We start from the raw sequence: 18,137 nt of genomic DNA, 5'->3' as shown, positions 1-18,137 counted from the left end.
GAACTACTGTGCTAATAAAGGATAGTGCTAATGAAATTACATATAAAAGATAAAAGATATGAACTATTGTTTTACCTTTCTCTATGACTTTACAGCAGACACACAGGTAGGGGAATGAATTAGGGAAGGAATCAGGAAGGGTCACACAGTAAGGGTTATGGCCCTGTCTCTACCAGTAAGTCCTTTCTCTGCCTGAAAATGGCAACAATGCTAGCATTTCCCTCTCTCTCCTCGTTCTAGATTCTAGATCATAGTATGCGCTATTACAACCTCCTGGGGATGGCCTCTAGTGGGAGAATGGAGCCTCCTCACCCAAAGCCAAGCAAAGTGCTTCTACCTTTCTCCAGGTGGCACAGACACATGCAGACCTGGGGAAGGAAGCCAGCCTGGAGTAGTTGGGGCCCTGCCCTGAGGTGGGTAGGACATGCTATGTAAGGGGCCTCCTGGTATCTTCCCTTCTCAATAGTCACTGAAGCCAGAAAATTCCCCCCAATTTCTATGTTATTTTTCTGGATGAAACCATGCCCTTCCTTACTAAATGTAAATAGTTCTAGGAGAGACAGTACTTTGAGACATTAACACTTTGTTGGAAATGAATCAGCAAATCAAGGAAGAACTCTTCGAGGAAACCTAAGGAGAAACTGTAATTGCTTTCCAAGCGGTATCGATTTGTCCATGCTGAGCTCAGCTACATGTTTGTCAGCAGTGGTCTCAACTCTACTAACTTCACGGGACCCCCAGACTCTCCTGAAAGATGATCTTTCTGTGGGCAGGTAAATGGAGATCCTTCTTGAAGCAGAAGCAGCAGCTAGTACTTAGCTAGAGACAAAGAGATGGTGAGTGCATTTCACACACTGTAGATAGCCAGTGTTTTCATATGAAGACAGAAAAAAGTCCTTGGTCTGGGTTGCTGGACATTGAACTTGAGCTGGCCTGTGGTCCCTATCAGTGCAGTGACCTCCTTGCCCACCAGAGGGCAGGAACTCCTCGTGTCTCCATCACTGGTTTTCGGCATGTGGTCCCGGACCAGCAGCATCAGCCTCATCCAGGAGCTTATTCGAAATGCAAATTTCCAGGCCCCGCCCCAAACCTACCGAATCAGAAAACCTGAGAGTGGGGCCCAGAAATCTGTGTTATCAGGGCTTCCAGGTGATTCGGATGCAGTCTGAAGTTTGGCCTACACCAGGAGACCAGTGAGACTGTCATCACAAAAAGAAACATATGCGGTACTTTACACACAGGAGGCTTTCAAACAGTTGACGAACTAATGAAATGTGCCATCCAAGGTTAGTGAGGACTGATCGGGCTGAAGAGAAAGGCTTGGAGCGTAACCGTGGGCTCCCTGCTCCTGTTGTCAGCAGTGAGCATTGGCAAGGCCCCCACCACTCCGCGATTTCCTACCCAGCAAATGGAAACAACCGCGGAGGTATGGAGTAGGCCAAGTGCTCCTGCCAGAAACACTAGAAAAGGCCTTCTGATGAGATGACCATCTAAGATTTGCTTTAAAATAACCCTGGGGAAGCTGGGCAGGGAGGTATATAGATGGGCTGATCACTGTTGAACCCAAATATTCATTCCAATATTCTATTTGTGCTTTGTAATTTTCCATAATAAAGCTTTAGAAAACTAGAAAAAAGTTAATTGAAAGTCTTTCAAAAACAGTAGTATTTTAAGAATGAAAATGGGCTAGAATATTTCTTAATCGTTAAAAAGTGGACTTTATTAGGGTCCTAGAAGGGGAAAAAACCCCAGAATCAAACAGAGAAGACATATCAGCAACATTTATTTGTCATAAAAAAGGCAGGCAAAAGAAGCAAGCAGAAAGATTATCAGTGAAGAAAGCAGGTCAGAAGTAATGATTTGCTCACTTCCCTAGAAATCTAAAGAAAAACATTATACACTGTCAACTTCAAATAAGATCAGAAAATTATAAACAAGGATCAAGCTTTGAAGAAAATTTGACAATGGTAGGACTAATTTCATTAAATGTGAACAAAGTGTCATAACAAATACCTTATATAAAACTACAAATTGTGGAGTTAGAGTTGAAAGAATCAACTAAATAAAGACAGCAAAAAAGAATGAAAAATATGTATTTGTGAATCCCTGGTGCTCAATAATAAGGGTAAAAGAGCTAACAGATTTAAAATGCAAAATGTAGGCCCGGGCACAGTGGCTCACACCTGTAATCCCAGCACTTTGGGAGGCTGATGCGGGCAGATCACTTGAGGTCAGGAGTTCCAGACCATCCTGGCCAACATGACGAAACCCTATCTCTACTAGAAATACAAAAAATTAGCCCATCGTGGTGGTGCGTGCCTGTAGTCCCAGCTACTCCAGAGGCTGAGGCAGGATAATCACTTGAACCCAGGAGGCGGAGGTTGCAGTGAGTTGTGATCATGCCACTGCACTCCAGCCTGGGCAACAGAGTGAGACTCCATCTCAAAAAAAAATGTTTTTTTAATTTTAAAAATAAGATTTTAAAAATGCAGAATAAAGAGTGTAATAAAATATAAATGCAAAAGCAAAATACAGAAAATAATCTGTTAAAGAAAAAAAGACTAATTCATCTGCACTGAGTAACAGAGGAAAAGAAATCATTAAATATTCAGGGAGTATTGAAGAAGTAATGATCGATCTCTTAAAAGGAAAAAATAAAGCCAACATTCCATCTCCTAGTCTTAAATATCATTGACTGCATCTCAGCCACATCATCATATTGCAGATCTGTGCCTTTTTCTCTCTCAGCAGTTATCGGTGCCTTTTTTGCATGGAAAGCAAAGGATCAATATGTAAATTGATACACAAATTAGTGATATCAAGTCTGGCATTATTAAACCATATTACATACTGCAACGTTTAAGTTTTCAGATAATTCAGTGATCAATCTAGAATGACAATTACATACCTTCAATTTTATTCGCTGAAAGATCCAACTTCTGTAGATGAACATATCCACAGAGAATGCTAACATCAATTAAATTACAACCCTGAGAAAACAAAAGGTAAAAGACTTTAATGTTGCCTTATCAGGTTACTACTCAGCCTTCTTGCAATAACTGTTGATGGAAAGAAATCCAGAATTTCTTTCGCAAGTATAGAAGAAGAGAGAGAACAAAATCTGAAGCCTGCTACTAATAGGATCTCAAAACAGATGCCATAAAAAAAAAGCCCTTCCTTTGAAGAAAATAATAGCTTAATAACGTTAGTGTTGTTAGCAAAAACAAATACAACATGAAAGGCCAATTTAAAGCAGTGTTCATGGAGACCATTAGAACAGAGTCCTTTTTTTCTTTTAATAAATCACACAATAGCAATAAAGACAAGGCCTTTACCTAGTAGAAGAAAAAAATGTCTAGAATTTAAATGAAGTTTTAAAGAGAATTCACACCTCATCAGGAGATCATTAATAACAATACTACCTACACTTTCACCAGGTTCATTTTCAAAGCTCTTTCACAATAATCTCATCTGATCAAACACACCTGTGAAATCTGTAGGGCAGCTTGTTCCCAATTTAGAGATGAGGGATGTGAGGTACAGAGAGGTATGTTAATAGCCTGAAATCACACAGCAAGTTAGTTATAGAGAAGCAGCATCTAAGTCTCTTGAATCCTTGTCCAAAATTCTTTCCAGGATATCTTGATTCTAGTCAACTTCAGATGAGGTTGAGGGGAATTTGGTTGAGTGGAACAAAGACTTCTATGATTGTTTTATGTCGTGATGGCGGAGTCGGAAAAAAAGCAAACCAATGAAGAGTCATTATAAGCACGTTCTCATATAGAATAATGGTGATTGTTTAATGAAGGCCGCTAGAACAGTAATAATAAATAAACACTTACTGAATATTTACTATTTACAAGGCATTGTGCTTGGCATGATGAGAAATGCAATGATGGAAGAGAGCTGTATTGTGCCCTTAAGAAACTTATGACTTTGGTAGGAGAGAAGATATGTACACAAGTAATAAGAGAAAGTAAAATAAATAACATGTAACATAAGTAAGACATAAAGGAAAAAAAAAAATCACCAAACTAGGCAACTCTAAGAAAGTGTATTCAGTAAGACAGGTTATTAAGTCAAAGTAATTCAACGTGTAATATCTCAAATGTAAGGAGGTCAGTGGCAAAATAAATTAAGCTTCAGTCCATCCAGCTGAAATAAGATTTAAAGGATTGCTTTTTGGGGTAGATCAATTTAAGGCATAGCACTACCTACAGAAGTAGAATATTGATTGAAAGGGGCTTGTGTGGGGATGCATTGGCTGCTGGAATTATATACCATATTCCAGCGTCAAACACAGTGCAATGCATACAGGGTTATTGCCTGACTGGCTGAGTCATCCATAAAATGTTACAGAGTGAAAATAGAAAAAGATTACTGTTTTAATATGCTGACCTTGAAGGACATGCCCATGGAACTAGCAAAGGTGAAAAAAGTTTAACATTTCTTGCTTAGCTTACTCATTCAAATCCAAGATAGAACAGGCTTATAGTGAATTACATACCCTTTCGCCAAATCATGGTGCCATGGTAAAATTTCAATGTGCGTTTTTTTTTTTTCTCATGTGTACCTAAATTTACTCTGTGGATCTCCAATGAATATTTAATGCTTTACAATATAAGGAGGCAAAACGGCTTAAATTGTTTTTCTAGGACTACAGAGAGACAAAATGAGGAAAGAAGCAAGTATTCCCAGTAGTTTGCTCTTACAGCCTCTCTTTTGATAAAATTGAAGCCAAGGTTTTGTGCTACTCTATGATGAGTACTGAAATCTTAAAAACTGATGAATAATAATAGATTTTTTTTTCTTTAATGATAGGTATCTTTTGGAAAGTAAGGTATAGCTCAAAGCCTCTTATTTCTTGACATACTTAGTGGGGAAAGTCAATATCAAAATACTTTGTTCCCTTGGATTCAGATATAAAGTTTAGTGTTTCTTCCACTGATCAGAGAGAAAATTCTTAAAGAGTCTTTGATTGGTTTTACAGAATCAAATTCAACCTCCTGGAAAGAAAGCATTGATTACTATAATATAGACTACTGAAGATGAAAGAAATAGAGTGTGAAGAGAATGAAAACTAAGAAATTTGGGGGGCTGATTACTGGATTGGTTGGGGCTCTTTGAAGTCTAATATTTACATAAATATCTCTTGTCACCAGTCTCCATCAAATGCGAGGCTCCAAGATTTGCTGTCACCACAAAAGCTAAGAGTACTGAAGAAAATGAATATGGTCTAGCCAGTGTCAAGCTGTAGCCAGCCAATGGAGATTTTGTCATACTCACTGATAAAGTTAGATTGAGGTAGACTTGCTCAGTCCCAGAGCCTGAGCGCCCCAAGTGATGGAGTGCTTTGGCCACAGCCTCCTCTCTCAGGACCCCATCAAATTCCTCCTGTAAAAAACCCAGAAAGGTAGACAAAGAAAAGACTCTCATTAGAAAAGAAACAATCTATCTTGTCATATCCAGCACTTATTTAGTATATTTTATACGCAGGAGCTGAGCTCTCCAAAATTTACCAACCCCCAAAAAAATTCTGTGTTGATAACATATACATATTACATATAATTAAATAACTATCTGCCAAATCAATGTTTTCATTGCCACTGTTTTTTTCAGGTGGTCACTTGCCTTAGGCATTCAAAGTTGAGTGAACATTGTAGCAGTAGAAGCAGCAGTATCAGTGGTGGTATTGATTGAGGGGTTCTCTATTCCAGACACTGTACTAACAGCTCTCAATGGATGAACTCATTGAATCCTTTGGACAACATTGAGATAGTTACTCTTATCTCCACTTTACAGGTAAAAGAATTAAGGTTTGGAGGTTAACTTGCCTGAAACCAAACAGATAGTATGTGACAGAGCTGGAATGAAAATCCCAATCTGTCCAGTCCCAGGGCAATTCTCCCAAACTGCCCTAACCACTGCATTTGACTGCTTGCCCACACCCCAAAGGATGGTTACATCAAATTAAGGCAATTATCTCTCTAAATCTGGTATTCTTGCCAGATTGGTAGAGAAAATAGGTCCTTCAGTTCACTTCCTATTAGTCAATGTTGCTAGATTTATAAAATGTACAAGATTTTTAAAAAGGTGATGATCATTTCCATAAGGAGGTTGGCCCTTGGTCTATAGACATCACAAGAACCAAGGGCACCCTGACAAGCCCTTCCTCCAACAATGACAGACAAAAGAGATAACAGGTGGGTCAGTATTATGTTTGTGCTGCCTTCAACTCCATAATGACCAACACATTAACACTGACATCAACATGAGAACACAAAACATAGTGATCACATCAGTCACACCGACATAACTAGCCATGACTAGCATATAGATAACCATGGAAAATACCCTTTTTCTAAGTCCTCTATATGAATTCAGGAACCAACAATGCAGCTCCGGCTGTAGCTACTGACGACATATGCATGTAGGCTTGTGCTATTATAAAGAGCTTCTTGCCGGGCGCGGTGGCTCACGCCTGTAATCCCAGCACTTTGGGAGGCCAAGGTGGGCAGTTCGCAAGGTCAGGAGATCGAGACCATCCTGGCTAACACGGTGAAACCCCGTCTCTACTAAAAATACAAAAAAATTAGCCGGATGTGGTGGCGGGCGCCTGGAGTCCCAGCTACTCAGGAGGCTGAGGCAGGAGAATGGCGTGAACCCAGGAGGCAGAGCTTGCAGTGAGCCAAGATTGTGCCACCACACTCCAGCCTGGGCGACAGAGCGAGACTCCATCTCAAAAAAAAAAAAAAAAGAGTTTATTTCCCAGCAAGTTTCCACTGGTTCAGGGAAGTAAATACCACCTGCATGGAGGCAGCACATGGCTTCAGAATTGGGCAGGCATGGCTTGAACCCCAGCCCTGCCATTTTGGATGTGTGACTTTGGGGAGGTAAAGTTTTCACTGAATCTGGTAGTTTTCAGCTATAAATAGGAAATGTTATTACCTTTGAAGACGTTCAGGACATGTCGCTGTAAAATATGCCATGTTGGTATATTGATTATTTTGAGCTGAAGGCACTTGAAAAACAGCAAACGCAGGGAAAGGCTCTTTCTGAACTCCCTTTATCTGCCTCAAGGCAGATCCTCCAAAAGAAACTCAGTTGTCCTAAATTTGCCCCCCTCCAGTGTTTTCATCAAACACGGAAGAATGACTTTTACCCACCCAGGGGAGGAGACCAGAAGTCAATGTCACACTAAGACAGACTTTGTCACAAACTCTCATACCCCGCATCTGTTTTTCTAAGGGACTATTCATTCCCTAAAAAGCATTTACTTTCCCCTAAGTGGCCTGCATCCCTTCTCCCCTTCCCCTATTGCGATGGTACATAACATCTCAAATCTCACTGCTTTTTTGATTATTCACTTCTGTTTTTTCCTGCAATGTCCCCCACAAACATTACAAATTTATTCATAATTAATACATGTATAATACCTTTTCTCCTGTTAATCCACCTGTTGTCTGTTTATTTTATAGACCCAGCTATAAAAGCTAGGAGAGTAGAGGGAAAGTCATTCCTTCCCAACACCTTCTTTTAATATTTTGGAGAAAGAAAAAAAAAAATGGGCATAAAACTCACAGCACAGTATGTGCAACATAGTGTTCCCAATAGATGACGATTTCTGTTACTACTAATTGATGAAGTCAGAAATTCCACATCGTAATGTTTCACTCACCTATGCCAATCAGGCTGTTCACAAAATAGGCAAAACACATTTACTTTTCTAAATAAAGTTCTAATTTATTATACAAGGCCTGGGAAGGAATGTTACCTTCCCTCCAAACTTTCCACCTAGCCCTTTAAAGTTCATCTGGCCCCCTCCATTTCCTGGAAATATGAAGACACTGCATCCTCACTTACTCACTTAGAGCAGGTGGATGCTTATTTTTCAACTTAGCCATTGACATGGAGATGAGCCACGCTGTCACCATTTTTCCTTGGGGAAGGCAGCACTCTGCACAATAACCTCCTCACACCTCCTGATGTTCCTGACATTTGGCAGTATCATGTCTCTCCTTCCGATCTTTGGTCGTTTTCAAGCTCCCGTTGTTATCTTGAGTGGCCTCAGAATCCCTATGGGTGGCCATCCAACACCCTATTGCCAGCACATGCACACATGCACAATTCTTTACTGCCTCAGCTCCAGACAGCTTACTTTCACGGCCATGCCCTGGACCTAGTCATCATGCTAAACTGCTCCACCCTGGAAACCTCAGACCCCAGTGTTCCTCTCTAATCCCACAATTGCTTATCCTTCAACCTACCTAGCACCTGTTGAACTTGTTCACTGACCACAACAAAATCTCCAGTCTGTTCACAGATAGACACTTTTCTCAGAGTCTATCTGTTCCCTTCTGACTATACTCCCTTCCCTACTGGGTAGCCTATGGGCAATTTCTTTTTTTCTTTTTCTTTTTTTTTTTTAGACATGGTCTCGCTCTGTCACCTGGGCTGAAATGTAGTGTTGTGATCTCAGCTCGCTGCAGCCTCAACCTCCCGGGCTCAAGTCATCCTCCCACCTCAGCCTCCAAAATAGCTGGGTCTACAGGCATATGCCACCATGCCTGGCTAATTTTTATAATTTTTTTATAGAGGCAGGGTTTCACCATGTTGCCCAGGCTGATCCCAAACTCCTGGGCTCAAGTGATCCACCCACTTCTGCCTCCCAAAGTGCTGGGACTACAGGCATGAGCCACCGCACCTGGCCCCATACGCAATTTCAATTTCTCTCTATCTTCAAGTCTCTGATCCTTGTTCCCTGGTTGCAACTACCCCATCCATATACAAATCAGAATCAAGTTCACAATCAACTGCTGCATTGAGGCAGGACTGTGTCATGTTCATCATTCATCAGGGGGAAAAAAAATCTAGAATACCTAGCACATGCCAGCCACTATGCTTGGCTCAATGGATAAGACATGGTGAATCAGTGAACAGATATGGTGCCTGTCCATAAGGGATTTACAGTTCAGTCTGGGAGACAGACAAGTATGCAAGCAAATTTTGGATTTGATAAAGATTATAATAGACATAGGCAGTGTCTGCTGACTATGAGCAGGGCCCCCATTGTATGTCAGTACCAGGGTGGAGTAAGAGGTTAGCAAAATCTTCCTAGGAGAGATAGCAATTCAGTTGAGACCCAAATTGTGAGTAACTCTGGCAAAAGGGAAGATAAGGCTGAAAAGCAAGCCAAGAAATAGTATTACAGGCAAAAGGGGCAGCATGTACAAAATCCCAAAAGCAAAAGCAAGCATGGCCCATTGAGAGAACGATGAAGGTTCAGGATGGCTGAAGCCTAAGTGTGAAGGAGGCAAACAGTGCCCCGCATGTGGTGAGTGCTCAAACAGGGTTGAATGAATGAATGCACCTCATCTGCCCCCTAGCTGCTGAGTGGGCTAGAGAAGACCCCACAACTCTGCATCCTGGAGTCCCTGTAAAGCTGACTTTCAGCTGGGCCTCTTTGCTATGAACGGTCTCCTGTTCTTCATCAGCCCCTTTTCAACTCCCCTTCTTGATTAGCCCATCTCTCCATAACTCTCAAGCTGTGCAGTGCCTCAACTCCTTTGCCGTCTTCTCCACTAATGCCCTTCTCTTCTACTTCTGAGGCAAAACAGAAGCTCTCAGATGTTAACCCTCTCAGCTTCCTAGGAGCACCTCTCCTAATGTTTCTCACTCAGGTCTTAGAGGAAGACTGTGCCTTCTCTCTACTCGGGGTCCCACACCCTTCTCTTTCCTCAGGGACCATTTTTGCCCCCTTTTGTCTGTGTTTTGAACCCACCATTCTCTGTGGTTCCCACTCCAGCTACACAAGTGTGTTAGACTCTTCTGTCCTACAGAGGCTTTCTTCAGTCCTGCAGGTTCCTTTAGCTATAAACTAGAGTTTCCTTTAATAACCAATCTACTCTAGAGTTGATTGCTTTTTATGCCTTAGTTCTCCTTTCCTCGCCTCCCAACTACTCTTCAACTTCACTTAGCCTCCTGACTTCACCACCTCATAAAAACCACGTGGGCCAATGTCTCCAATGACCCTCAAACAGGCAAAATGAATGAGCACTTTTTAGGCCTCTTCCCACTTAACCTATTTGTAGCGTAACCCATTCCCATCTTCTTTTTCTTTTTTTTGAGACAAGGTCTTTCTCTGTCACTCAGGCTGGAGTGCAGTGGCATGATCATAGCTCACTGCAGCCTTGAACTCCTGGACTCAAGTGATCCTTTTGCCTCAGCCTCCCAAGTAGCTGGGACTACAGGTGCATACCACTATGACTGGTCGGCTAATTTTTTAAAAATTCTTTTATAGAGACAGGGTCTTACTATGTTACCTAGATTGGTCTCAAACTCTGGCCTCAAGCCATCTTCCTGCCTCTGGCTCCCAAAGTGTCAGGATTTCAGGCATGAGCCACTGCACCCCGTCATCATGTTCTTGAGACTCTTGGCTTCCCTATCATATAGGTCTTCTTTCTCCTTATACTTCTCTTACCAGTCCTTCCCAGTTTTCTTCCCTGCTTCTTCATCTGCCTACCACTTAAATACCCTTGGTATCTGTACCTTTATGGTTCTATTCGTGGCCTTTTCCCTCCCATCCCTTCCTGGATGATTTCCCAGAATCTAGAGGTGATGATTCCCATGTCTCCTACTCTGAGATCTCTCCCCTGATTTCCAGTCATATTGTTCATATATCCAACTCCTTAACGCATAGCTCCATCTGTCCCTGATTCCTATGATAGATAACAGCTCTTCTCACTCCCCCTGGATTTTGCTAGAATCTTCTCACTGTTCTCCTTGCCTCCAGTATTACCATCCTCCAATCTAATACCACCTGGCCAACAGAGCAGTTCCCCACTGTGTAGAGAACCGAGTCCGTATTCCTACAACATCACAGTGCCCTCCACAATTTCATCCCTACCTAGGAGGCTTCTTCTGTTCTCACCTGTAACTCATCAGTAGGAAAAGCTGCCACCTGCCTGCCCACACACCACCTCTCCACCCAGGCAAGAGTCTCCTTCCCCTGAAGTCTTCCATGTCCCTGCAATCCAGCTGTAAGCTGTACTCATCTCTGTAAGACATACTACAGGTATGCTGAATTGCTATGATTTACTCGCATTCTTATCTCACTTTGAGAGCAGGGACCATGTATGTCTTCAATCATGTTCTCATCTTTTTCTACCATTACTGCTATTATTTATTGCAGCTATAATTTTTTGAAAGTCTATTCTGTATCAGACACTATAGTAAGAACTTTAAATATAGAGTTTCTTATTAAATTTCATGTTCTTAACTATCACAGGAGTAGGTATTATTACCCTTATAAAGGGACTGAAAAGAAGTGTTTTTCATGCATCAATTTTTGGGCCCAGAAACTTCTGCTCTGTACAGTCAACGAGTGCTTTCTGCATAGCAATCATTCAGTAAATGCTTGTTCAATGAAGGCTAAATTAATCAAATCACTTAATGGGCTGTAGTTAGCAGATGAAAACATGTAAGTTACTATTTGTATTATTAACTGTATCAAAATATATGATAAGCATTTAACATATAGGATCTCATTTAATTCTCACAATTCTTTAAGTATTATTATAATTCCCACATGAAGAATGAGAGAGGTTAAGTAATTTGCTCAACATCTCACAACTAACAAAAGGCTAAATCAAGCCTCAAACACAAATCTTTGATTCCAACGGCAGTGTTTTGAACAGGTGGTCCATACTGCCTCCCTCACTTCATAAGGGCTTCCGAGGTTTAAGGCAAATTGCATTAAAGGCACTCAGTAATTATTGTGACCATGATAGCATTGCAAAGGTGCTAAGCTGGGAATAATAAACTGAGAATAACAGGCTAAGATGGGAATAATAAATCACTGAACATGAATTTCCAAATGTTTCTTTTTAAAACTTTGTTTCAGTTTATTTAGCATATTAATATGTGTGCAATACTAAAAAGCCAAAATAGAATAAAAACACAAAATTAATATTTAGAATGTAAATGGAAGAAATAATGAACCTGTTCCACATGTGTCTTACAAGCCAAAAAGGAATAGCTAGTTCATGTCAACCCCTTCTATGGTTTGTTAATGGCATACTGAAGACAGATTAACAATGGTGCTAATGAACCCCATAGCCAAAGAGCTATGTGTTAATTAGAATAACAAAGTATACTGGTGGTTCATTTGTGAATTCCTCTGGGGGGGAAGCTGGTGGAAACCATACAAACATCTCAAAGTTGCAAAAACACTGCTATAGTTTTGCAACAGTCACTGTTAAAGATAGCAAAGTAAATCAACAAAAGACAAAAGAAGTAATAACGAATAGAATAATTAATAGCTTTCTATGGTCAACTTTAAGCAAAACTAATGGGAACTAGCTCATGTGGAAGGAAGTAAAAAAAGAGGAAAGACAAAATGGGGTATGAGGAAGGGAAAAAAGAAACAGGCCAAATGTTGAAAGTGAACAGAAGGACATTACAAAGGAAGGGGAACCCAAGTGGTTAATAGAAGAATCAGAGTAACAGAAGACACCGCAGGTTAGAGAGGGGAGAATAAGAAGAAATAAGACAAATGAGGAAAGGAGTTTGTGAAAGGGAACAGGCATAACACAGAAACATGTTTGGCCTCAAAGAGAAAAGGTGACTGTGAATAGATGCAAAGAGGGGAAACCAGAAGAATATCACAGAATGAGAGCACTGAAAATATCTTAGGCTGGGCACAGTGGCTCATGCCTGTAACACCAGCACTTAGGGAGGTTGAGGTGGCCTGATTTCTTGAGCCCAGGAGATCAAGACCAGCCTAGGCAATATGGCAAGGCCCCCGTCTCTTACAAAAATTACAAGAATTAGCCAGTTGCTTTGGTGTACACCTATAGTCCCTGCTACTCAGGAGGCTGAGGCAGGAGGATTACTTGAGACTAGGAGGTCGAGACTGCAGTGAGTCATGACTGTACCACTGTATTCCAGTTTGGGTGACAGAGTAAGACCCTGTGAAAGAAAGAGAAGAGGAGAGAAGAGGAGAGGAGGGGAGGGGAGGGAGGGGGGAGGGGAGGGGAGGGAGGGAGGGGTGGGGAGGGGAGGAAAGGGGGGAAGGAAGGCAGGAAGGAGAGAGTAGAGGGGAGGGAGGGAGGAAGGGAGGGAGGGAAGAAAGAAAGAAGGAAAGAAAGAAAGAGAGAGTGGAGGGAGGGAGGAAGGGAGGGAGGGAAGAAAGAAGGAAAGAAAGAAAGAGAGAGAGAGTGGAGGGAGGGAGGGAGGGAGGGAGAGAGAGAGGGAGGGAGGGAAAGGAAGGAAGGGAGAGAGGGGAAGGCAGGAAGGAAGGGAGGAAGGAAGGAAGGAAGAAAAAACGAAAGAAAGAAAGAAGAAGGAAGGGAGGGAGGGAAAGAGGGAGGGAGGGGAAGGCAGGAAGGAAGGAAGGGAGGAAGGAACGAAGGAGAAAGAAAGAAAGAGGAAGGAAGGGAGGGAGGGGAAGGAAGGAAGGAGAAAGAAAGAGAAAGAAAGAAAAAAGAAAAGAAAATATTCTACTTCTCTATGTTATATTTACTTCTGAAAAGAATTTCATGCAATTTATACTGCCAAGGAAAAGGAAACGGGAGAAAAAACCTAAAGAAAACTTTGAAATTAAGAAAAACTATTGAATCTAAGTTTCCTGGCAGCCAAGACAAAGAGAAGAACCTAACAGTGTATTGAAAGGAAGCAAATTAGGCCAGGTGCGGTGGCTCACGCCTGTAATCCCAGCACTCTGGGAGGCAGAGGTGGGCGGATGGCGAGGTCAGGAGATCGAAGACCATCCTGGCTAACACGGTGAAACCTCGTCTCTACTAAAAATATAAAAAATTAGCTGGGCATGGTGGCACACACCTGTAGTCCCAGCTACTCGGGAGGCTGATGCAGGACAATCGCTTGAACCCAGGAGGTGGAGCTTGCAATGAGCGGAGACCACGCCACTGCACTCCCGCCTGGTGACAAAGCCAGACTCCATCTCAAAAAAATAAACAAAATAGAAAGGAAGCAAATTAAATTACGCTTTTGAAAGAAAGCAATCTATTAGAAGCCAAGAGAAAAGAAGTGATGTGATGAGAAGTGGAAAAGGACAAGAAGACAGCAATGGACTAAGAAAGGAAAAGGACGATAATAAGCATAAGAAAGAAGAGGAATTGTGTGGTGGTCAGAAGAGGTATTGTGGAAAGGAGGGAATCGCAGTCATGTGAAACGTGAAGCCGCCATCCCAGTCAATATGGGTGGGATGATGGGAACATTCCCCACATCCTAAAATACTCCCACAATGAGCTGGCTGTTCGAACATTCTAAGGCTCTTTTCTGGTGTGTGTGCATGTTGCTTGTATAAGGCATATGCCCCCAACAGAAGTAATGTATTCAACTTTTAAGTCACTTTAGTCTTTGAAGAAGCACTTTCAAAAGCGGATTTTTTTTTTTTTTTTTCCTGGAGGGAGGCTGACGGGACTAGAACTGAGGAAGAGTGTGGAAGTATGTCATAGCCATGGGCAACAGGTGCTGGCAATGTCAGAGATGAACTCTGCCTATTCACAATACTGTCAAAGTATAATTTTGAAAAAGCTAAAGCCATAATTCCCAGACAATTATCTAGACACTCTTACAAAGTGACGCTGTGTTAACTTGACTCATAAGAAATCAAATGTGTTAATGAAAAAAGAAAGGAAATATTTAGAGCTATTTCAGGCAGGGGGTGAGAAAACGGGGTAAGACAGGGGAAGAAAAGAGGGGGAAGAGGCGTTCCTGGAGGCGAGAGAGCCTGAGAAGATGTGGGAAGCTTCGGGCTCGTGGGGGTGCATCGGGGAGCTGCCGCTGAAGTAACAGGGCTGGACGAGGGAGCCAGGGAGTACGGGGTTGGGGGGAAGACACACCTCCAAATTCAGCATTTCGGACTCTGAGGACTCCTCGGATCCCGCCTCGCCCTCGCCCTGGTCCTCGTCTCCGTCCGAGTCCAGCTCCTGATAGCGGTGCATGAGCTGCTGGAGCAGGTAGGAGGAGGCTATGTTAGAGCTGCCTTTCGTCTTCTGCCCCACGGGAAAAGACCAGCAAGGCTGACGCTCTTTTTCTGCGCGAAACTGTAACGATCGGGCTCCAGTTCGGGATCTGCCCAAGCCTCTCAGGAGAGAGGCAGCTCTGGTCCTCAGGAGAGCCCTCTCGGAGGTCGCCATCTTGTTTAGCGGGGTTGCCTAGGAGACTGACCCCAGGCAAGGGGAACCGCGGAGGATTCTGGGGCCTGTAGTCTCCTCCGCGCGTACTCGCCTTCTGCAGGCGGGGCAGTGGGCGCTCCACTTGACTTTTCTTTTTCTCAGTCTCTTCTGTTATTTTTCTCTCTTTGGTCTGTTCTGTTCGCTTATCTTTCCTGTTTTCACCTCTTTTCGCTACACCCCCTTTCTTTGTCTCCAGCTGTTTCCTCCCTACCCTGAGACCCCTCTTAGAGCTTTGTCATCCCACGATAGGATCGCAGGTGCGCCACCGTTGCCGCTTCATTCCCAAAGGGCTCTTTCCGCAGAGTCGTACTTTAGAAGTGTCTGATGTCTCTAAAGCAGTCTGTAGGAAAGCTAGTACCACTGAAATTTATGCAGAGCGCGACGCTAGGAGATGAGGGTGCATATAAGTGAAATAGAAGGCATGGTTCCTGTCCTTATGATTTAATTGCAGATAATAAAGAGAAACTACCAGACGACGCCTGAGAGCTGATTTCCAATTAATTTACATTCCCCACCCCCACCCCCCAATGATAAGCCTTGTCCTTGCGGAGAAAAACTGGCAGTGGTCTTACAATCCAAACAGAGAGAGAAAAAACTGCTGTCAAATTGACGCTGTATCTGAAAGCGTCTGAAAAGCTATTAGCATCCCATAAATAATTATATTAGTCAAGTGACCTGCATTGGCAATTATTTTAATCTTGTTGCATAGGCTCTTTTTGCAGTTAAAAAAAATATTCTTTCAAGATAACAAAGCATGATTTTATGCTAGTGTGACTTTATGTGACCCAAATCCCATAGCCTTAAGCTCCACAAAGTCGACACTCTATAGAAAAGCAGAATGAAAATTATAGTAACTATTATTGCCATAGTGATGACAATAGAGATCCTTGCAGGGAAGTAGCCCTCATCCTTCTGGCCTTACGGGGCCTTTTCTGCACGCTTCAATGACAGCAGTTGCAAATACAAAATGATCCTGTCAATGGCTGTCAGGGGAGAAGGAGAAAAAATCCTTATGGACACCATCCATTGACGATTATCTTTCTCAGTGCTTGAGGGACCGTTAAAACTGACATAAAGCTTTCAGAATTACCTTCCTTCATTATCTTGCTAGTCATAAATGTAAAGGCCACAAGCAAAATATCTCTTTCTGCCAGGCTCCTCTTGCTTTTTGCTTATTTCTTTTTCCAATAAGTAGAGATTCCTCCAAGGGAATTTTCCCCACCCTTACCCTCGTAGGGCCTGGCTTCGGCTAAGTGACATAGGGAAGAATCAGGCAGAAAGTGTAAAAATGCAAATCTCGATCGTTTTTCTTTTTTTCAGTAACTTAATCAGCATTTCTAGTGAGTTTCGCCTATGTCAGTCTATCGAGGAGAGTGTCTGAAGGCAGTCAAAGAATAATTTTCAAAAAGTTAAAAACAGGATTCTTATATAAAAAATAGAATGAAGCACATGTGAAAGATTCTATTAGACTCACTAATTAATGAAGAAATCAGGAAGATAGTAATCAGGCATTCAGAGTCCATGAGAAAAGACATTCTGAAATAAGTTTGCCAAGTTATAGACAAAACTGGTTAATGTCCTACAGGACAATCAAACTATAGCCTTTGAGGTTAGTCTAAGAATTCTGCCTCCTTTCATCTTCACATCTACCCTCTGTCCATCCTCATTAGACAGATGAGAACACTGAGCCTCAGAGAGGTTAAATAACTGGCCAAAAGCCAAGTGGTGGTACTGAAATCCAAACCTAGAATGACCAACTCCACAGTTCACCTTCAACTACCCCTTTTGCGTGTGAAAAAAAAATGAGGCAAGATAAAGCTACGCAATAAGAGGTCTCAGAAGAAAAAATACATCAGCCAAGGTTTTTAAAGTATCAATAGAAGAATTCATTCAGAGAAAAACCTTTTCATATAGAACCATAAAATATAAAAAACAGAAGGAACCTACAAGTCCATCTTATCCCAATTCTTTTTATAGAAGAAATTATAGCCTTCAGGGGCTAATGACTTGCCCCAAATTGCCTGGCTTGTTAGCAGCAGAGCAGGAATTAGTGTCTAGACCTCTTGTTGCTCAATTTTTACTCTTGCTAGTTCACCAAACTGCTCACTAGGCTGGACTTTTACTAATAGAATCCCTACTTTGGGATTCTGGGCATCAAAGTACAAGGCGTTGTATCCATAAAACAAGTTCTTTTATCAGGCAGAGAAGACAGAATTAGACAGAGGGAGAGGAGGTGAGGGGAGGAAATATTTATTCTAAACTCTTCTCATTAGTACAAAAACATCAATAATCACTTCCATTTATTCATTGCTTACTGTAAACCAGGCCTGTTCTAAGGGCTATACACGTATCTCGTTTAATTATTCCAACGGCCCTCTGAAAGAGGATTGACATCCCTATTTTCAAAGGAGAAGAAAGAGGCCCAAAGATGGTAAGCAATTGCCCAGTTACAAAATTTGTATCTAAAGTGGCATTACAACTCAGGTCTTCCTGGCTCCAAAGCCCCTGAAATTAACCATTAATAGTCTTCTTTCTCCAAAAGTATGAATTAGTTTCTGAGGAACTTATCACAAGGCATAGAGAACCTGACCCTGGTGAGATACTAAAAATGGGAGAGAGTGAGTGAGTGAGAATGGGGTGTGTGTGCATGTGCGTGTGTGTGTATGTGTTGGAGCGGCAGGAAGATCTCAGGTTTCTGGGACCCAGGGAATGAAGTGAGGTGGGCAAAGACAGTGGGATATGATCATTCCGGAGAGCAGGGTCTTTTTGTGATAGCCCTGGATCCTTTCCACCTTGGGTGAGAGGAAGGAGAAAGTAGAGGAGTGACATGATGATACTCTCAGAGTGCCTTTTTTGAGAGGGCATCCAGGATAGGCTGTCCTGGAGGGAGAACCAAAGGGGTAAAGAGCTTAAGTTGGAAAGAGGGTGCTGACTCCA

At 42.2% G+C, this 18,137-nt stretch overlaps 1 protein-coding gene across 5 annotated transcripts in view; it reads right to left on the bottom strand.

The window, feature by feature from the left end:
* The window catches only part of LRGUK (leucine rich repeats and guanylate kinase domain containing), a 154,160-nt gene extending 136,228 nt beyond the window's left edge, over positions 1–17,932 (bottom strand). For all 5 annotated transcript variants that reach the window (XM_055115385.2, XM_055115386.2, XM_055115383.2 and 2 more), the window contains exons 1-3: positions 14,865–17,932; positions 5,287–5,394; positions 2,909–2,990 (exon numbers count right to left, since the gene is read on the bottom strand). In XM_055115385.2, coding sequence (XP_054971360.1) covers positions 2,909–2,990; positions 5,287–5,394; positions 14,865–15,161 — 487 coding nt within the window. In that variant the 5' untranslated portion in view covers positions 15,162–17,932. The remainder of the gene's footprint in view (positions 1–2,908; positions 2,991–5,286; positions 5,395–14,864) is intronic.
* Positions 17,933–18,137: the final 205 nt, after the last annotated feature.

Source organism: Pan paniscus, chromosome 6 (genome assembly GCF_029289425.2).
Source record: "Pan paniscus chromosome 6, NHGRI_mPanPan1-v2.0_pri, whole genome shotgun sequence".
NCBI classification, from domain to species: Eukaryota; Metazoa; Chordata; class Mammalia; order Primates; family Hominidae; genus Pan; species Pan paniscus.
Note: the sequence above shows the minus strand (reverse complement) of the source record. Positions and strands in the feature narration are given on the sequence as shown.